Genomic DNA, 21,621 nt, shown 5'->3' on the forward strand with positions numbered 1-21,621 from the left:
AAAGGTGTTTGATATGTGCAAACACACGTTCCTGTGTGGTAAATATGGTCAGATTGTTTGTTCATTGGTGATGAGCGGCAGAGACGACTTCAGTCTTAAATTAGACAGTTTCAGTAAGCCTGCCTGCTCCTGGTTCCAGAGAAACTGACACACACAAACACAGTTCTTTGAAAATCCTCCCCCACACTTGTGTTTTCACACTTAATGACAAAAACATAAACCACATTTCCCCTGAAGCCAACACAAAGACAGGAATGGGTTGACCTTTTTTTTTTTAAACTGACTTTGGGAGACAGGAAATAGAGACACACTCGCCACCAGTAGCCAGACATGTTTTCTGTGGCTTGATCTCTCCTGATATGCTGAAACTGCTTGCCTTTGATGCTGGTCAAGTGATAATTAGGGGAACTACAGCATTTCTGGGTCACTGAAACAAGTTATGACGCAGTTAAACAGACAGACAAACATGCCCATTAACTCATGGATCGGTATGAAAACAGTTAAGTATGAAATGACGCAAGAATACAAAATAATCTTTTGTAATCTCTTGTAAATCAGGTTATGATTTATAATATGATTCCGAGATTCAAAACGTAACATGTTCAATTTCAACACTCGTCATATTGTCGAGTTAATTGCATATTGTTATGGTGATAACTTACTAATCCCCAGCCTGCTGAACGACTGTCTGAAAGCGAATGTGCCCGGGTCAGCAGGATGGCGTCTTTGACTGTGGCGAGGAGCCAGAGCGTTTAAGCCTGCAGCACCTCTCCATATTGTTCTGTCGGCCACACAACAAAACCAGGGCCTCCGCTGCAAAATACAGCCAAGAGCAGCACCGAGCAGCAGACAAACTGAGCAGGTCAGGGGGCCGTTGGTGTACCAGTCGGTCAGTCACACACACATTTCTTTGTTTGAATTCGGGTTGGTGTTTGGTGATATGTCTCAAAGAATGGCCAGCAACAAGGAGGCCGGACCTTTGGATATCACGACAGCTGCCCCAGAGGTGAGTTTTGGTCCATCCAGATTTCTAATAACTACTTTTTTGTGATGTTAGGCATCTTAATATATTGTGTTAACCATTCAAATGTGAATGCTACAGGACACTCAGGGTGATGGTATAAAGTCCAGACAGGACCAGGAGGAGAAACTGATCCTGACCGCCTGGCAAAGCATGGTGAGTACACAAGGAAAGACATTCCTTGTAACTGTATCTATTTCAATCTGACCTACATGAACATTTATAACATTTGATGGGGTGTAGTGATATGTGTGTTCAATGAAACGCACGTGCTAAAGAACAGTGAATCTAACAGTTGGAGCTGAATAAAAACCTGCAGTCCCTAAGTGATTGCCTGGTTGAAACAATATTTTTTATTTTATCTTTTTAACTTGATCTTTCGCATGCCTTTTTTTCCTTTGGTAAGTAGTCTTGGTAAATGCACTGTTGCCCTTTTATCTATGGGAAGGACTTATATAAGAAGTCTCACATTATACCTCAATGGCTTCCCACAAGTCAGACACTTGACGCTGCCTGACTTTCCGTAATGTAGCTGTTTGCAGCTTTTGATGTTTGTAGTGTGACCATAGCATTAAAAGGATTGAGTCATGGCCTTGATTTATGCATGCAATCGAGTCACATATAGAAAAATGCCAATATGGCTCCGAGGCATGTGTAAGCAATATTCTACACATTCATTGGTATAGTAGTAGATGTAGCAGTAGCACTCATCATTAATGAAAGCAGGTGTCAGTCCTGACTAGCTGACAGGTGTTTGGCCTCTTGCAGTCCTCAGCTCTGCAGCAGAGCAGTGTGTTTAAGGACTACAAAGCTCCAGGGCCGGCGCAGTCTTTCCTGGCCAAACAGAGACAGTCCACCCAGGCCAGGAGGGCGCTCTCCCTCCGGCTGCAGCCCAGGTAGGGGCATCCACCTGGGAGGAGAAACGGAGGCATGCAGCCCACAAATGGGCATGATGGAAAGCAAGATTGTGGAATGAGGGTGAATTTGTTTTATTAAAGGTCCCATGTCATGGCCATTTCTACTGATCATAATTCCATTGTTGAGGTCTACTAAAATAGATTTATATTGTGCAATTTTCCAAACTCACATTGGTTTATCATACAGCATCTCTGTATAGTATGTGTATTCAGCAGGTATTCACTCTCTGTCCTAAACGGCTTGTTGGAGCTCCTGCCCCCCCCTCCCTGTGAGCCCAGTGGCCGTCTGCGAGAGAGCGAGACACAGCGAAACCCAGCACGAAACCAGCCCGAGCACACACACACACCCGCAGCCTGGCTGGGAGTTTGTGTGTGTGCTCACACACATACTCACAGCCTCGCCGCGTTCCGTTGTCTCAGGCTGAGAAATCCGGGGAGCTGCAGCTGAGAAAAGATTGAGTGTGTGTGTGTGAGGAAGTCCATTTGGACCAATCCGCGGACGTAACGTAACGGTACATCACTATACCCAAATACGTCACTGTACCCAGGAAGAAAAAGAGAAATCTCCAACGAGACGTTCTGGGGCAGCATAGACAGGTCTTTTCTGTGTTAGAGTTTTACTCGCTACAGGGTGTACTTTGAGGGTTTGTGACTCTGCAGACCGTGTACATGCAGAAAAAGCTACATAACACACAAGGGGACGGGTAATAACCAGAAAAGCATGACATGGGACCTTTAAGTCACAGTCTGTGCTCTATTTGGTTTGCTGCTATCGCCCTCTGCTGGTCAATGTTGGAACTGGAGTGATATTTGGCACTCATTAGAATGCGTCATAATAAAGTATTGTTTTTGTCTGTTTTATACATAAATGTGTGTTAATAATCGCCACATTGTCTGCTCCATTCAGTGTTGTATACTTTTTTACATTTATTTTTGCAGGTAGGATACATTTTCATTTAGAAATTATGCAAAACCTTAATTATAACTTTTCATGTGGTCATTAATGTAAAAAAAGTCAGGTAATCTCATTCTCTTCATTCAATATTTGTTTAAATTAAGTAACAGACATGCATTATGAATCATTCTATTTACAGTCAAACAATCAAAAAAAAAAGTAAGCAAAGAAAACTAACCCATTTGTCTTCATTTCAGCAGCATTTTTTCAGTCCAAATTTTGGTTAATGCTAAATATTACAACAGACTTCAGTAGTTACAGGCAATAAATTGTTATACTACAATATTATGTGCAGATAACCAGAAGTATATTTTACACACACATAAGACTTGTATTTGAAGCCCATTTTTCTCCTATTTATCTTCTTTTTACACATGTAGCTTCGACCTGTTTAGCACAAATGTTCCTTGCAGCAACTCCAACACTCACATGTTGTTGTATTTTCTGTATCTGACAACAGATATAAGGAGCAACTAGGTAAATTAGCCTACTATAAGCTAGCTTTTTGAACAAACTAGCTTAATTATGAAGCTAGCTTGATATTAAGCTAGCTTGATATTGAGCTATCTTAATTATTAAGCTATCATGATTATTAGGCTAGTTTATTACATCTCTAAAGTCCTGTCTCGTAGTGAGGTTGTTGACTCTCGCAACTAAACCTTGGTGACAATTGAATGCATTGGTGTGTAACATGCTAGCTGCTTAGACACTGAGTAAAATTGTAAGGGATTGCTTCCTCCTTTTTTGATGGAGTCCAATCAGAAAACCCCTGTCTCTAGTTTCAGTTCTAAGCTAGACTACAATACAACTTGTCTAGCCTAATTTAACACAACACTTGTAATGTCTGTATTGAATGAACAGAAATTGAATTGTTTGTTTTCATACAGACTCAGTAAGACATGATTCCTCCTATGTCAAAGTTTTCCTATGAAGTTTGTTTTATTTTCTTTAATTTGAAAACAACTGATAACTCTGGTCCGAAAGTTTATAGATTCAAAGTAAACGTGTAAGCTCAGTTTTGTATATAATACACATTTTATCCATAAAAACGTGCAATGGATCGATCATTATGGTTTCAAACAGCCAAAAGTGAATGGGAACATCACCAGCCCATGTCCACCTAAGACCCAGTGAGCTCTGATCCCATGCTCACACTGCGAAAGCGCTGAGGTTCGTTGTGAGACGGCACAGTGAGGAAAGACTTTTTGTTTCCACCAAGAGGAGGTTTGGGGATAGTGGGCACAGCTCTGTTGTGGTTGATGGCCGGCTGGGAGCTGCAGTGCTCCAGACCGGAGTCGGCAGGCGGGTGAAACGTGAAGGCAGAGCGGTGACGGGAAGTGAAGGGAATGGCCGATGCTGATCGAGTGGACGTCTCTCTGGAGGACTGGGGGGGACGTAGAAGCCGTGATGAAGGAGCTTGAATCTCCCCAACTGTACTCTCTACTTCCTCTCTTTCCTCCCTTATGTACAACTCTTCATCGCTCTTCTCCTCGACTTCACTCATCTCCTTCTTCTCATTGAAGACAGAATGACGTTGCCTCTCGGTGTTCGCACCAAACTGAACCTCCAGCAGCGGTGTCCTCAGGCCCTTCTCGTCCCTGACACTGCACACGGTGCTCTGGGTGTCCTGCCCCAGACCTGACGGCAGCGACCCACCTTTACCTATTTGAACACTTTCGTCGTCGTCATCATCGCTGGTGCATTGGTCGATGCTGGGGGAGTGGCGTAGCCTCTGGAGTTGTGCTGAGGTGCGACGAAGAGCCCCTCCCATGAGTCCAGTGGGGGAAGGGGCGGCGTTGAGTAGGCGGTTGAAGAGGGCCATGTTGGGGTGATAACTGCCTGACTCCTCCATGTTCTCAGCGATGTCCTCCAGAGGCTGGAAGTGCATCTCCTCTTTAGGGATCCTGTCAAGAGATGTAGTGACATTTTACCTTACAATTGCATGGATATACCTTAACAGTTTATTTCTATGATTGGTTATTTTCACCTTCTCAGCCCGGATAACTTCCAACCACCTCTTGAATTGAGGCTGAATACTTTCACTTTCATCACCCACATTTTCCCAAACATTGGGGAGGATTACAATCAAAGGTATTACAGTCACAAGCCAGGCACACACACGAAAAAGGTAAAACCCAGAGACTTACGCCATGTCGAAAGTGGACCCTTGGAAGGAGGGTTTGCGGAGGACAAAGAGAGTGGCGGCAGTGTAGGGAGGTCTGGGGTTGGAGTCGTTCCAGTATCGATCTCTCTCCATCATCGGCAGATCTCCGTACATCTCGTCCACCGCCATCATGGACACCTGCAGAGAAAATGCAGACAGATAATGAACGCACAGTGTGTAACTTACTAACACTAGGGTTATCTCAAAACAGTAACAGAAGTTGGAGTTCGGTGGCGGTGTCTTCACCACCATTGGTGTCATTGCAATCAGCTTGTCCCGGTTAGGATTCCTTTATTGATCATTGTGCAGGAGGTTTTTATGGGCAGCCAAATTATCCTTTGAGATCTCTGCCTCTTCAATACCGGTAAATAACACTAAAAAACGCAGTTTCACGTTAAAAATCCAAATGCCCCAGCAAACATAGGATGGAACATAAGCTAACTGCTAACATCAGCTCAGCCTGTCTCTCTGATAACTTAACATTCAGACATCCAATGACTTCAATCCTTCACCCGGTTTTAAAATCTAAGAGTGCATTGTAAAGATAGGACTTGAAACTGGATAAATAGTCAACTATGATGCCAATCGACCCCAAAGCAAACACATGGGGACACAAGGCGTGGGCAGACATCTCCTTTAAAGGCGACCAAATTAAAACAAGATAAATAATTAAAAAGATATGGATTCCTCTTGAAAACTCTAGTGTATTGTATAAAATATATAACATAGGGCAAGTTATTCTTTGGAAATGTTATATAATGTATATAATATATATTTAAGTAAAGGCATGATTGTTAAGCAAGAGGTTGAGCAGTAGCAAAATATCAGCCAACACAGACCATGATTTCGACAACAGACATTGAGAGGGAAAATTATAACAGAATATATAGGTAAGGTGTAACAATAGAAAAAGAAAGAAAAGGCAGCAGTAACATCAAACAAACCTGGAAATTTCTGTCTATCAACCAGTTGGTCTCAAAGTCATCATCATCTTCTCCAAAAGGGTTGATCAGCTGCTCTGCGACCTACAGGACAAAACAGGACGTGTTACAAGCTAACTACATGGATTATTGATGTGATCCTGGTCTTGTGCACAGATAATAAAATATATGACATGTGACCCTCTCTCTGACCTTGAGCCATCCAGCGTAAAAGAAGAACTGCAGCAGGGTGAAGATGGGCACGTAGAGGTCGAGGTCATGACCCGGATAGCCTTGATTTGGGTCCAGGAACTGTCGACCAATCAGACACACCAGGAAAAAACTGTACACCGCTAAAGTCACCACCTGTGGGAGAGACGATAACATGGTATTAGTTTTTAAGTCCACAAAGCAGACACAAACAACAATATGTTATTAGATGTTTTGTAGCCTATTGAAAAAAGTCTGTAAAGAACAGCTTTGTAATAAAGCTCACTGTTTTCAAAGTAAATTATTTTATGGAGATCAGTTTCTGTATCTTACAAAAGTTAAAGCGGCGGAAAGTTTGTCTCAAAACTCTGTGTGTTTAAAAGCCAATCCACAAACTGAAAATTGAGATCCACAAACTAGATTAACATGTTTGATGCCTGATCAAAAGTTGTGATATCCACAAATGCTTTTTGTTTATTTGCGAATTCTTTATACGAGTATTCATATATTTAGTGCGAATGCTGTTTAGAAGAACTATTTGTTTACAGCATTCCACTATAGTTCTTTGAATCTTTAATCTTCTTCCTCTTCTTCTTCTTATTTCAACCAATATTTTGGCTCTCAATAACTTCAGCATACTTTCAGCTACAGAAACCATTCAAATATCAAACTATTCAGCCTTTTCAGCACATGATGGGAAACTTTCAACTTTTTCAAAATATGTTATACTTTTTGAAATATTCAGCTTTTTTAACTCTTTTTTTAACATGGAACTCAATGGGAGGAACCTTCAAATCCTCTTTTAACTACACCGTGCGCCAAATGCTTCTCCTTCCACATACTTTCAGCTAGAGACTTCATTCCAACTTTAAAATGATCACAAGACCTTCAGCTATTAAAATCTTATTCAGATTTTTGATATCTTTTACACTTTTTGAGATATTTAACTTAGTTTGGAGCTTGGTAAAGAGGCCTTCTTCAGATTTTAACATTAGTGTGTATTGCGCAGCTCGTTAAGTCTAGAGTGCTTTGATCTCAAAACAGAGTGGAGGAGTGCTTGAAATTCGCCCCAAAAAATGTTTTAAACCTGCCATAATTCCCAAACCCTACACTCCTTGGACATCATTTTTCATGAAAAACGTAGGAAAACCTCTCCTACGTTGAAAAATTAAAAAAAATAAAGCAAAAAACTGTAACTCCAATTGGCATAGTCCGATCGTCCCCCAATCTTCACTTGTATATCACCGGTCCATGCCTCAACAGCTCTACATCAAATCTGACATCTCAACATATGCCGTTTCCATGGAAACGCATCCCTCGCCAAAAAAACGATGTTGTCGTAACGCCTATGAAAAGGGTCAAAACAGCACCAGACTTCAGATAATGGTTAATGGTCCAGCCGACATGTCTATGTGCCAATAGTGAGTTTTCCTCAAAAGCTGTTGCCTCGCCATAAAACATGATATTGCTATAACTCCTATGAAAATTGTCAAAAAGTGCTCAAACTTCACATGTGTGCTAACAGTCCAGCCGTGAAGACATCTACGTGACAGTTTTGAGATTTCTTCAAATGCCGTTGCCATGGCAACACAATGCTCACCATGAAACACGGTTTTCTCATAACTTCAGTGAAAATGCTCCAAACGGCCCAAAACTTCACAGGTTTGGTAACGATGCAGCCATCAACACATCTAAGCGTATTATGGAGTTTCATCAAATGCCGTTGCCATGGTGACAGATCACTCGCCATCAAGTTCAAAAGTTTGCAGTTAAAATATTCTGCTGCTTTTCAAAGCCTTTTTACTTTCTTTTCTCTTCTTAATACATATTCATTCACTACTACTTACATTTAATATCTAACTCCTTCAGCCGACTTTCAGCTACAGAAACCATTCAACTATTACATTATTCAGTTATTTCAGGACATTGAGGCTATGCATTTTGTTGTTTATACCTTTTAAAACATTTTCTTTTGAATATTAAGCTTCTTCACTATTTTTCCTACTCTTCCAGTTTAACATTTCTCTTTCAAGTTTTCAACAAAGTCATTGCAATGCATTTGAGCTGTAACAATTTTGATTCAAATCATTTCACTTTTCTGCCTTTCTCCACTAAGTTCAGCAACACACTTACTTGGTTTTTGTAGCTAAAAGCAGCTACAGAGACCATTCAACTAATAACATATTCAGCTTTTTCAGCTAAATTCAGCCACAAATGTTCACAGTTTACAGCATTCGCACGCATTTTCTGCAGGAAATGCATTTTCTAGTTTCTTCTTAGTTTGCATATTAGCAGATCATTTTTCAGATTTTTTGTGAGTTCACAAATCTGTTTTTGCCTTGACTACACATTCACACACAGATTATTTATCTGTTCACACGAAAGATATTAAGACAAATCAGCCTCCATAAAGAAACCTTTCCAATGTAGTGCTCAAGCTCTCTCACTTTTTGTCCTGCCCAACACAGGTGCAGCTAATAACCTTAATTGGGCGTCGAGGTGTTGTGCATGCTGGCTCTTTACTGGGACAGTTAAACTGAGCGCTCGTCAAAGTCATTAGTTACACCTGGTCTTATCCGGCTAAGTCAAATGCCTGCTGGGATAAAGGTCTATACGAGTGAATTTCAGCTAATATATAGAGTTGATCTGTCAGACAGGATTTCTATTTATTTTCTTCATAAAGACAAAGTGAGTTAAATGGGCATTACAATTTCCTCTCATTAGTATATTAAAATAGTATCTGTTTAAAAAAAAAAAAAAAAAAGGGAATTATAAATAGGAAGTCAAAATTACAAGAACATTTAGATAAAAAAAGTTCACCATGGACCACTGCGCAACAAAACATCCAAGGGACTTCTTCACTGCAGACATGTTGACTTCTTCTGGCGCCTGAACTTCTCATTATGGAATAAAGGTAAGATGCTTGAATCATTAAACCTTTGAACTAATATGTGATGTACTTTTGTGGTGGTAGCTTTGCTTGAGCAATTGTCACTAAAAGCTGTAGTGTTTAGAACCAGTGAAATTGTCCAAATCATTTTTGAGTCGAGACATTTTAGCCATAAATCTTTCCTGTGGTTTAGTGACCCAGAACCGAAGTAAAGAAGTGATCATGTATCCTCAAATTCAAACCAGCAGCTTCACCCATTTTAAAGTCCAGCAAGTATCTCCATTGCCACATTTATTGTAATATTAACAATTTTACTTCAAAAATATGGTTAAACACAGCAACACACGTAAACTATCGGCCATGTCCACACAGGAAGATTATCGGATAGCATTGTTATTTTGACCGGCTTCAACCTTTTGGTAGAATTGTGCGGGTACTACTGTAGCCCTCCTGTTTTAAAAAAAGATATATATAATATATTATCTGATGACTGTCAACTTAGATAGTTTGACCCAGTAGAAGTAAAACGCTGCCCCTTATTCCTGTGCAGGCTAGTACCAGACATTACACATTAGCCCTCGGATAAAACAAATGTCAGTGTAAAAATCATGCACAAAGCCTCCCAAGCAACTCACCTGAGTGTAGACTAGGGGAACGCTGATCATGTCGTAGTGAAATAGCATGCTGCACTTCCCTCTGAACCCATTCAGCTCCTGTTCACACACAAACACAGAGACATGCTGAGGTCACTTTACAGCCTTTATTCAGCTCTTCTGTCTGTGTGGATCTCAAACTTGATCTCAGTCAAAACACAAGGACTGTATCTCCTCATCATCAGTGTGTGTGGGTGTGATTCTGCACCTCCAGCAGTAGTGTGAGTGTGTGATCGTCTTTGATCCGGCCCTCGCAGCGGGCCACTGCTGCCAGGTTGGTGAACCACACGCAGGGGATCCAGAATTTGTTGTAAGGAGAGTGGAGGCTCTCGAACTTCTTCCGTTCCTCTCTTGACATGAATCCTGAACAAAAGGAAGAGAAAAAACCCCAGATTGATTGTATCCTAATTAAATAATGTGGCTAACAGAGAGGGACGAGTGAGGAATTAATAGTCAGTATGAACATTTCTTGGAGTCTGATTTCCAAATATGTATTGATGTAGTGAGTAAATGTTAAAATGTATAGCGCTTTTACATTTACAAGACAGCATTCACACACATTCATACTGAAGCAGAGGCTACAAAGTGCCAGCTGCTCAGGGAGACTGACGTTCTCACGCACACGCACACGCACACACACACCATGACATGGGCCAATTAGGGTTAACTATTTTATCCAAGGGCACAGCAACATGTTAAATGCTGAGGATAGAAACCCCCACCTTTGTATTGGAGGACAACAAGCGAACTCCTGAGCCACTGAAGCTCCAACAACTAGAACAAAATATGTATCAGGAAAACACATTAAAGCTCTCCCAGCTAAAATATACTTTTAGTGTTCAAGTTGAACCACAGTTTATTTAGAAAACAGTGAGAAGACGATTGCTTCACCAGTGTTACTGACGTATGATAGATAAGCTTTTTTATCACCACTGAATTCCAAGATGTGCTTGTCCTTGTGATTTCTCCTGCCCACTGGTGTAGAAAATGTACAGTAGAGGAAACAACACACACTGATGACACACACTGATGCTACAGCGTGAGAAAAGATTATCGCACGTGTAAACTCTGTGCAGATACTAACTGATTATAGAGAAGTGTACTGGCTAAAATTGTGCATTGATCGCTACGCTGCTATGGACAGTCATTGCACTACTTTACATATTTGTACTATTGTAATATATTCATCCGTTTTGAAGTGACTGTTGTTTTGTATATCTTTTTGTGCCTTTTATTTATGCCTCTTAATGTGTGCATATGTATATATGTGTCTGTCTGATTATGTATGTGTATATGTATACAGTGTGTGTATGTATGTATGTGTATGTATGTATATATATATATGTATATGTATATATATATATATATATATATATATATATATATATATATATATATATATATATATATATATATATATATATATATATATATATATATATATTCGTACTCCTTTTGGATTGTAAGAAACAGCTTTTCGATCTCCCTGTCTGTATCACACAAACAGAAGATTGACAATAAAGTTGAGTTTGACTAATTATTAAGTTGTATCCATTTAAAATGTCTTTGGATAGTTGTATGATATGGACCCCAGCACCTCCACCCCCTGGTCCTGGCAGCTACTCACCAGCCTCCACCACATGGTCCATGGTGGGGAACCGTTTGAACACGGCGGTGCTGACGGAGCGGAGGATGAGCAGGGCCGACAGACTGGCATAGCGCATCATGGTGCGTCTCAGCAGGCGGCCCCGCTCGTCGCTGCCCTGGAGCCCCCCCGACAGGACGCACATGAGCCGGTCAGGGAGCGGGATGCTGGTATACTGGCTCCACCAGCGGTTCACCACCAGGGTCACATAGAAACCTGCACACAGCGATGGAGAAGAGACACAGGGGGTTATTCTGGATTATTCTAGAAATACTTTGTTAAGAGGACAGTTCTCCAGTGGCCTCAGGGGCCCCAAGCAATATATAAGAAATGTGTGCTTGACTGTTACATCATTTCTGCTATGGAGCCCAACCGATACATGATACTGTCAGTACTGTCTGATAATAGTCTTTCTCATTATATACTTTATACTACAGTAGGGCTGCAAATGAAGATACTTTCCACAATTTAGTAATCAGCCAATTATTTTCTAGACTAATTCAGTACTGATTCATTGTTGGTCTACAAAATGTCAATACTAGTCAACATGTAAATCCCTCTCAAAGTCCAAGGTGAGGTCTATCAATGTCTTATTTTGATTTTCACTTTGATATGATATAATATTCCCATTCAGATTATTGCCCATTATGTGGAAATGTGTCTTTCCTACCAGCAAATACAAAGACACTCAGTTTACACACAACATACAGTTCACACACAATACACAATAACATTTGTGTATCTACAGTAGTCTAAAAGTGACTCATTTGCAGTCATAGTTAAAGTGCTGAGTGCATTGTTATTCCACTGGCTTGTAGTCAAATACATTTTTTTTTCATGAAAAGTCACTTAATACTATTTGAATAGCTTAATACTAACGATTAATCTATGAGAAAAATAGTTCTGAATGGTTTTTCTGTCATTTTTTCTGACAAATTAATCAGTCGACCACTCAATAAAGCTCTACTGTATGTAAGCCTTAGGAAGTATTTTAGTATATATTAAAAAAGAAAAGCTTTATGTACAGAGCAGAAAATCCACTTTCAATTCTGTAAAAGTGGTGGTAGAAATGTTGCAAAGGATATTTTAATAGATTTTCTTTGCTCTCTATAGTTAAAGTTTTTCAACTATTCACAATCCTTTAAGCTCAAAATGAGTCAGATAATCAATATTCTAATTATTTGGCTGTATTTATACCTCCATTGCAACAACTCAACATATATTCTGAGGTCTACAGCTGAAAGTCCTTAACATAGAAACCAATAAAAAGTTGTTGCGTACATTTCTGACTACTCCCTCCTGTTTTATTTAGCAAAAATACTTCTGAGTCAAACATCAAAGACGCGGACATCACACAGAACAAAGGTCTGGGACATACAGATAAATACTGTCCCATCTATTGTTATCCCAAAGTGGATAAGAACATGACAAGTACTCACCCAGAACAAAGGACATGGGGATGAGGCTGGCGTAGTGGTTGCAATAAATTGCCAGCTTCTCAAAGTACCTCTTCTGATCATCATACAGGAAAAATCTAAAAGAGTAACAGTGATACAAAGTCATTTTAAATCAAAGCAGTGATGTTCCTTTAAGTTGTTCTCGCTCTGTCTCACCTGTATGTGATGCTGATGGCGGTGTACATGGCAAAGAAAGCCAGGAACTCTTTATACAACACCTTGTAGATGCTGCCCTTCCAGGCCAGCAGCAGCTTGGAGAAGCCACAGAAACGGGCATTTGCAACTCTGGCTGTGTACGTGACAGTCATTGGTGGCAGCAAATGTCAAGGTCTTCAATAAAAGAGCTGCATGGAAGAAAAAACTCCTGCTATGAGGCCAAGGACAGATCAAACCTAAACAACTCTCTTAGTCATTTCACAGATGAAGTGAATTCCAATAGAAGGATACAAAATGCACTTATTTCTATTTCGTCTTGGAATAATATCTCCTTACCTTGTGAAGTGTTATTCTTGATGAATGTGCAATTGCTCAGCGCATCTCTGTGCGTAATTGGCACCGGTGGAGAAGTGAATTCACATTTTCACTTAACGGTATAGTGTTCTCTGCGCTCGCCAGTGGAGTTTTTTTCCCCCGAAGAGCTCATAACCCTGATGTCCCCTGGCGTCAGCTCGGTTAACTCGCGGCTCGGTCGGCTGCATGGCAGTAATCCTCGGAGCCTCCTCGGTGCGTCCAGTGGTCAGTGCGCCCCGGGGTAAATCCCCAAAACCAGGAGGAGGAGGAGCTCGTTAGCGCGGCCCCCGACCGGGACGCGCGGCTCGGTGATGGACCGCAAGCGACAGGCCGCAGCGCCGGGGCCACGGAGCGGACAGCACCGGGGAGTTATGAAACAGCAGCCAGTGGACCGCATAACTGTCGTGTGAAGTGATATGAAAACAAGCAATTTCAATGGCTACAGGTTTATCATTATGGTTGAATAACCAGAAAAAGTGTATACATTTCTTACAGTAAACAAGTTGTGTAAAAAAAGAAAAGTCTTCCTGCCTTTAAACTTCTTTGTTTTCATGCTGGGAAAAATAATCCATGTGGGGTTTAATAATCCCATTTATTAGCAATCCAATTTCCCACCAGGACATGTTTTTCAAAAGGAAATCATTTATTATGACTCCTAATGACTTTGGGTGTTTTGAACAGAGCTGTGCCTGTGGTGCTCTTTGCCTTATGTGTGTGATATATTGGACTCTATTGTTTGTTTATTTGTGTTATTTGGATTTATTTTATGTAAAATGACTTTGAATCCCTCAGGCGCCATTCAAATATGTATAATTAATGTTTATAAGGGATATTTTGTATCCTTCACATAAAAGCAAATCTCTCCTGAATTGCTGTGTTAAAGGTTAACTGAGGCGTCATGCTGCCATTAAATAAGCACTGTGCAGGTCTAAATGAACGACAAAAGGCTCTCGTCTGATGCAAGTTAGTTTTAATTAACACTCGCAGTATAATTTAAAGAAAAAAATCTTTAGAAAACAGATTGACTCAAAAGCATTCAGTGACAGAAAGAGGGCCATTTCCTTTAGGAACTTGTTGGAAGTATCGGGCGAGCTAATCACAGTCCAGGAGCCAATCACAGGGCAGAGATGCTTTGATTCTTCTTAAACTACTCGCCATTCATCTGTTCCACAACTGATCAAGCAACATTCAATATATTTATATTAACAATGCACTAATAAGGCTACTAATGTAATAGTGTTCCCATAAAGTCTGTGGACACAACATGTTTGATGAGCATTGTATGGGGTGATGCTGTGACACTCTTTTTATCTTCCAGCCGAATAAACATCAAGAGTCTTTTCACATTTAGAATTTAAATCTCATAAGATCTGGTGCTGCTCCAACAACAGAGGCCTCAAATATGTAACATTAAGACTGTCCAGTTCAAACAATGACATAGCCATATATGGATACTGATCTCCAAACTTGACTTGACTCAAAATCTCATCGACATTAGGTTACTGCAAGGTCTAATGATTTGACACATGGTAAAATAAACACTTCGGATTGCTCTGCCTTTCTTTATTACAATAACATTTTTTTTTTAAGGAGATAGCATATTTTTTCATTATAGAGTGGTGCAGAAATTAGTCCTAAATCCCAGAAATTAGTTCGCATATTAGCATTACCGGTTCCCTCGTCTCTAAGTCAAGTGGGTTAGATGTCTACATCGGTTAGAGGTCTGTGGTTAATACCAGCCGAAGAAATGTTTACTTGTTAAATACGTCAGTAGAAACCCCACTCGTGGATGTTTAAATCTTCTATTTATCATGAAAAAATGACAGTGACTACATAAGACTACTAAATGTCATCACGCTGAACATTAGCCCCCCTTAGCTTAGCATTTGTGAGGGGAAATCATGTGAACTAAATGCAGTTCATTCATAGCCACATTAGCTTTTTACTTCTGCTGATTGCACTTACACTTCAAAAACCATAAAGCAGTGTTAATATGGGGTGATTATCCTGCTTAACAAAACGTGTTAAGTACCAAAAACTTGTGTTTGTCAAAGATCTCATTTCTAGAATATTCCGAAAAAGAAAATATAAAAATCCCTTTGCTTTTTGTCGAGGGACCACTTTTAATTCTTACTTCTGGGTTGTCCTAAAAAAAGACGTCATTACTGAACCACTCTACTGTCCTGCTACACATCCTGAATCTTTAGATATTTTGATGTAAATTCCAGAAGAATTTGCATGAAATTTGAGTCAAAAGTCAAACTGGGGAACACACACAGCCATCGAAACCACACAGAATAAACAAGGCATAAACATTGAGCGCCTGAAAGCTGTTTTATCCTGGAACAAAGGGCACCGTCACTGGGAACACTCGAGGTGATGGAGGAGGAGGGGAAGTTTTAGAGAGAAAGTTAAATGCTTTAAGTAAGAATGCCACAAGGCGGATATGAAGGAAGGAGAAGAGAGAGGTAAGGCAGCACAAATCTGGGCTGTCTTACCTCTCCAACAATATTTCAGGTTATGTACGTGTATGTTTGTGATTTTGTGAGCGCGAGTGTCCTGCTGTAGCAGTGATTTGCTTTTGGTTGACAGACTTTGAGGGGATCAATTGGTGGCTGTTGCTGCAGGGTTTGAGGCTGGATAGGTGTGGTCTGTAAAGGTGGGGTGGGGGGGGAGGGGAGGGGCAGAGAGGAGGTCCTGCAGAGAAGGAGATCACTTGTTCGGGGGTTTGTAGGGATCCAGAAGTTGCTGAGAGAACGTGTTGACCTTCTCGGCTCCTCTGACTTCGTGGGGCAGCAGCGGTAACTTGATTATGTGGAAATCTTCGTAAAGATCCTCCATCTGTAGGGGGGGGGGAACACCGTTAACAAACCTTTAAGCCGTAGAGTCACAACCCCCAAAATCATTCTGCTTACACGTACCTGGTCTAAATACTTGGACTGTATTTTATGGCGGGCTTCACACATTTTGCACGGCCTCTCTGCTTCGGGGAAAACAAGTTGGTTGACGATGATGTTGTGCGTGTCGATGCGGCACTTGGCCAGCTCCTGGATCAGCCGCTCCGTCTCGTACAGGGAGAGGAATTCAGCGATACACACACAGATGAAGGTGGTCTGTTCCTGATGGATGTGGGGAAGAAAAAAAGGGTGACGAAACATACACAGAATGCTTAAACTAACCCTAGTTCTATTTTTTTTTCAAAAGTAGGATGTTTGTATAACGCCTAAAGCAGACAACAAAAACAGACACCACTTCTGGTTCTCTTGTCTAACTGTTTTCGGTTAGATGCCTGGAATAGAGTGTTGCAGGAACGAGTCCTAAAACCCGGAAGTGAGTTAGCATTTTACTACCGGTTCCCTCGTCTCAGAGTCAATGGGATTTCTCCATAGGATTTTGGAAAATAGCTGGAAATAAGGTCTGTGGTTGACACAAATTGAAGAGACGGATCACTTTTTGTTCTACGACATTAAATACATCAGCAGTGACCCCACTGGTGATTTTTGAAGAGTTTACGTGTCTGAAAAATGATAGTTGTCAACAAGTGGCTGAATAGGAATACAGGAGTTGTCGAGGACGTTGTTCGTCATTACGCCGAACACGTAAACACTCCCGCTAAGTTTGTTTGTCCCTGTTCTGCTTGAAAGCAAGTACCTGCGCTCTTGCAAACTGTTAAAACAAACGCTTCAACTTGTACAATTTTAATCTGTATTTTTGAATATCGATCTTAAGTTGGCGTGACGTTGAAGTCGTGCGACCCTGCTGTAGTTAGTTTATAGCATAACGTTAGCCTTTTGCTTCTGTCGATTAGATTTATGATCCGAAAATTATAAAAGTAGGGTAGACATGTGGAGATTATCCGGCTGAACAAAATGTGCATTTATCAAACAGGTTCGTTTTCCACAGACCTTATTTTTTACAATAGTCCAAAATCCTATGGAGAAATCCCATTGCTTTTTTGTCGAGGGAACCCATGCGCAGCTTACTTCCGGGTTGGCCTACAAAAATACGTCATCCCTGCACCACTCTATAGGAACGCACCATTTCCACTTTATGTTTTATGACAGTGACTAAATGAGACTACTAAACGTCATCACACGCATTACTAGCCACCTTTAGCTTAGGTGTGGTGGTATCGTAGCGTTAGCTTTTCACTTCTGGCAATTCCATTTTAGTGAAAATTATAAAACTGGTTTTACTGGTGGTGATTATTCTGCTCAACAAAATGTGTAAGTACCATGTGTGTGCCAAAGATCTTATTTTATGAGTTTTTCAAAATCCAATAAATAAATTCCCATTTTTCATAGTGGTGTCTTGTAATCCCGTGTGAGATGGGACAAATGTTTGGCATGACATAGAAATAAAAAATAAATGAAAGTAACATATAGGGATGTGCTTATGTTAAAACGGCAAGACACTTACAGGGTCTTTGAACTGCTCACTGACTGAGCGGATGACAGGCAGGGTCTCCTCCAGCTTAGAGGCCAGCTGATCAGCGTTCATGTCACCCAGACCGAGCATGGTACACATCTACAACACAGAGAGAGAAACAGAGAAGATGTATATCAATGGGATTGAATCATAGCTCATATTTCATGTATATAACAAATAAACCATTGTGCATTACTTTAAATAGTTGCTCTAAGGTCCGGAAGGCAAAAACGTCACCATTTCAATACTGCCGTAAATGCAAATGAAAAGCGTTCTTAAATGTTACTTGGTAAAAATTCAGTACTGTTCCCAACCTGATTATGTATATTTTGGAGACAGGTGGTGGTGGGATTAGCACAACGGAGAGGGCAAATCTTTGTTTACCAGGGGAAAGACACAAGGTGGCCACAAAAAGGCACAATAGTCAAAACTGTTGTCATTGTACCGTATGATATTGGATAATTGGGATTAACTGCACATAAACAGCGTTCATGCTTGAACTTTGGATATTTTTCCCTGCATAAGATTCGCTAGCTGGTGCCTCAGAGGCAGTTGTATTTTTGAGAGAATTTTCAGTTTCATTTCTTTATAATTTTGCCGCTACGGCATTTAAACTTAAAAAAAGAATCTACAAATAACCACAATCAATGACCGACTGGATGTGCGTGTCCCTCCTCACCTGGGAGATGAAGGGGCTGATCTGGTTCTTTATCTGCATGAGGCGGCCCAGACCACGCTCCACAATGGTGGGGAAGTTGAGCAGCCGCAGTGTGTGACCGGTGGGTGCCGTGTCGAACACAACTACTGAGAAGTTCATTCCTTTCACTAACCTGGGAGACAGGAAGACAGTACGTGAGTTAGTTAAACATTTTCGACCAGTTTTTTTATTAGCTCACTGTGAAAAGTTATTCCAGAAAACTACTAACAAAGAGAGAACAGGCTTTCCAGTGAGCATGTGACTTACCTCATGACCTCAGCATAGCTCATGGCCTCGTCGATGCCGGGGAAGGCGCTCATGGCCTCCTGCATCATCTTCTTACCCATGCTGAGCATGTTGTCCTCCTCAAAGAACTCGTCTGGCAGCTCTGCAACTCCCAGGCTCGGGTCAATCTCCTACACTCACACAAAACAAATGACAAAAATAAATCAGCATATTACACACCGAGTGGCTGGGAAACTGCAAATTATTTCAGGGCCTCAGGGCAATTCTGTTTTTTTTACACAATGAGGGTTTGTTTCCCAGATGTGGAATAAGCCTTGTGACACTATAAAAATAGTTAAGTCATGCTCTTGTTTTTATTTTACATAAACAGCCTAAATTGAGTTTTGATCCTTTACACTTGTCAAACTTTTTTTGAGAGAGTTTTGAGATTATGCACAAAAAAAAAAGAAGAACTATACATTTTCACATGTCATGGCAATTAAACCACAGGTGTAAATAATACAATTAATGATGGCTAAATTGAATTTAGCTGCTTTAGACACTGGTGTTGTGTTTTCATGCCCTTGTTAATGTTATTAGTAACATTTGTGCCATTTGAGTGACTCCAATATGATGTTTTTAGCTTTAAAATGTATTATGCTGGCATCCTATTTTATTATTCAAACGTATTATGTTAGAGTTTTCTCACATTAACTAGCATCCGACAGGTGAATGTTCACAAACATGCATGTTGTTAAGCTTACAGACACAATTAAAATGTAACAACTACTAATTAATGTAATTAGTTACACCTGTGCTTTTTCGTCTTTGACAAATTAAACTGCCTCGTGCTTTTGGAACAGGTGAAACCAATTTAAGCTTGTCTGTAGCGTGTTCCTGTGCCTCTGGTATTAATGCAGTGCCACTTACCATTGCAAAGAGGTTTTCATAACCAATGACCTTAGTGGGCACCTTTGAAAACTTCTGGTCAAAAGCATCAGAGATGTTATGAGCAGGATCGGTGGAGATGATGAGGACACTTTCCCTGACAGCAGCGAGCTGGACCGCCAAGCTGCAGCTGAAAAACGACACAGGAGAGAGGTAAGTATGCTGTTTGTTCCCATATCTGAAAAGATGCAGTGAGCATGCTAAACCACACATTGTCTAGATTTAAGACGCATTCCTTACATGCACATGTAACAACAACATATTGATATTTTTGTATTCGAGGCCATAACCGAACACTTGCGTCTTGTATTTCTGTTTTTTTTTTTTTAATGCTACACCATTTTTAAAGCCTCACCCAATGACTCCAATGTTAAAAATATGCGTAATGGTGGAGCTGTCCTGACGGCTAACGCCAGATAGCCAGTGTAAGAATTACCTTCCATTAGCTAAGTTGCACGCTAACCAAGGTAAACTGTTGAAAAAACACCAGGCAGAAGATATCAAACAGGCTGTAGGTGTCATCTTACGAATCCAAAGTCAAACGATTTAAAGAAGTGATGAGTAAATGTGTCAGTTGGCTAATGTTAGCTGGTGACAGTGCTAGACAGCGTTCCACTAACGTCACCCGGCTAATTGACAACTAGCTTGGCCTAACCGTCTTAATATGTTACGGCAATGACATTGTATGCTATTACATCTATATCCGGTATCGTATCTCTTATTAAAGTGGTGTTGTTATAAAAAGCTTCTTAATCATTCACTAAGAGTTAGCCACGTCAAATTATGGTTGCGGCTAATCTCAGCTAGCTAGCTAGCTAGCTATGTTAGCATACGACGTAGCGTGAGTTAATATCAGCAGGCGGAATTAGCATTTTCCTTCAACTGACCTGCATGTCGTTTTACCCACACCACCCTTTCCACCCACAAATATCCATTTTAAAGACTTCTGCTCGATGATGTTCTTCAGTGTCGGCTCCAACGGCTCGACATCAGGCGCATCTTCAAACTCGTCCTCCAATGAAGCTGCCATCTTGTCTGTGTACACTGTAGCGAACAGCGACATCGAGGGGGGATGTACCACACTGCTGCCTTCAGGGCTCCTCGGACAAACGCCGTGTAACAAAAGGTCTACAATGGAGAGCTAGTAGGTTTAGGTTACAATTAGTAACATACTAGCAACATTGAGACTGTGGAACATATTTTCTTCCAGTGTGGACCTGTTCAACAAATGTGGCTTCCATAAGGGTTGGCATCAATTCACCCTATTAATTTAATATCAATAAAAGCTGGAGTATTTTTTTAAAGAAATACAAATGTGGAATTTCTGTTAAATGATTTGATCTGGTTAAGCCCCACTTCACTGGATGGAAGAACGAACTAACATGTGTTGCTCTCTCTCTCTATCAAATTAGTAGGACTGTACTGTTTTTTTTGGTTTTTTTTTGTTCAAAGCTTCTGTTTTCCAAATGATGTCTCTCATATTTGATAATGTCAGAACCCTAATAATACAAAATGTCATCCAAGTGATTCATCAGAATAAATGAATTGGTCTTTTTATTTTTTATTTATTAAAATCACTTGGAGTAGTGAATCTTTAAAACATTTTGTCTTAACTTTTCTGTTCTAGAATATCTGGAAATGTTTGGATGACGCAAGTGGGAAACTATGGGACACAACTACAACTGGAATGTAATTCTATTAGTTTAATACTATTAATCTAATCTTTATCCACAACTACTGTGCAGAAATCTGGGTTTTAAAAAATATATATTGTTGTGATGTATATGAATATTTTTAAATGATGCTGTAAAACCCTACACAACAGAAATGTGTTACAGCTTTTCATATCCTAAATAGCCTGGTGTTAATTGTGTTTTTTTCTTCTCGTCTAGGTGACGCTGGACCTTCACAGCAGTCAACAGAAGTTTGGAAGATTTCTGCGTTCAGATGTTCTCTCTCAGCTGAGGGATGTCTAAAATAC

General features: G+C 40.4%; 2 protein-coding genes and 1 long non-coding RNA gene across 3 annotated transcripts; 1 reads left to right on the top strand and 2 right to left on the bottom strand.

Annotated features, from left to right (window-relative positions):
- Positions 1-2,885: 2,885 nt before the first annotated feature.
- On the bottom strand, positions 2,886-13,140 carry LOC117481392 (bestrophin-2-like). The gene is made up of 9 exons (XM_034129062.1): positions 12,989-13,140; positions 12,815-12,909; positions 11,358-11,591; positions 9,939-10,093; positions 9,713-9,790; positions 6,191-6,343; positions 6,002-6,082; positions 5,041-5,195; positions 2,886-4,797 (listed from the first exon to the last, which is right to left on the bottom strand). The coding sequence occupies exons 1-9, from the start codon at positions 13,138-13,140 to the stop codon at positions 4,014-4,016; spliced, it is 1,887 nt and encodes a 628-aa protein (XP_033984953.1). The 3' UTR covers positions 2,886-4,013.
- Positions 8,848-12,657, top strand: LOC117481400. Its single transcript, XR_004555775.1, has 2 exons — positions 8,848-9,101; positions 11,305-12,657. It is a non-coding gene; the product is annotated as an uncharacterized LOC117481400 (long non-coding RNA).
- A 1,155-nt stretch (positions 13,141-14,295) lies between the features above and the next one.
- On the bottom strand, positions 14,296-20,748 carry get3 (guided entry of tail-anchored proteins factor 3, ATPase). The gene is made up of 7 exons (XM_034129081.1): positions 20,528-20,748; positions 19,623-19,770; positions 18,735-18,883; positions 18,450-18,600; positions 17,762-17,869; positions 16,264-16,461; positions 14,296-16,183 (listed from the first exon to the last, which is right to left on the bottom strand). The coding sequence occupies exons 1-7, from the start codon at positions 20,701-20,703 to the stop codon at positions 16,055-16,057; spliced, it is 1,059 nt and encodes a 352-aa protein (XP_033984972.1). The 5' UTR covers positions 20,704-20,748; the 3' UTR covers positions 14,296-16,054.
- Between the last annotated feature and the right edge of the window lie 873 nt (positions 20,749-21,621).

This window comes from Trematomus bernacchii, unplaced genomic scaffold (assembly GCF_902827165.1).
Source record: "Trematomus bernacchii unplaced genomic scaffold, fTreBer1.1, whole genome shotgun sequence".
NCBI classification, from domain to species: domain Eukaryota; kingdom Metazoa; phylum Chordata; class Actinopteri; order Perciformes; family Nototheniidae; genus Trematomus; species Trematomus bernacchii.

Bases quoted from the DNA above. Each gene is read 5' to 3' on its own strand.
- LOC117481392 (XM_034129062.1), bottom strand. From the start codon at position 13,140: ATGACTGTCACGTACACAGCCAGAGTTGCAAATGCCCGTTTCTGTGGC. The intron at 12,910-12,988 runs GTGAGACAGAGC...TTACTCTTTTAG, and splicing joins GCCATCAGCATCACATACAG to ATTTTTCCTGTATGATGATC. The intron at 6,083-6,190 runs GTCAGAGAGAGG...TTTGTCCTGTAG, and splicing joins TTTACGCTGGATGGCTCAAG to GTCGCAGAGCAGCTGATCAA.
- get3 (XM_034129081.1), bottom strand. From the start codon at position 20,703: ATGTCGCTGTTCGCTACAGTGTACACAGACAAGATGGCAGCTTCATTG. The intron at 19,771-20,527 runs GTCAGTTGAAGG...GTCGTTTTTCAG, and splicing joins GTGGGTAAAACGACATGCAG to CTGCAGCTTGGCGGTCCAGC. The intron at 18,601-18,734 runs GTAAGTCACATG...CCTGTCTCCCAG, and splicing joins AGCTATGCTGAGGTCATGAG to GTTAGTGAAAGGAATGAACT.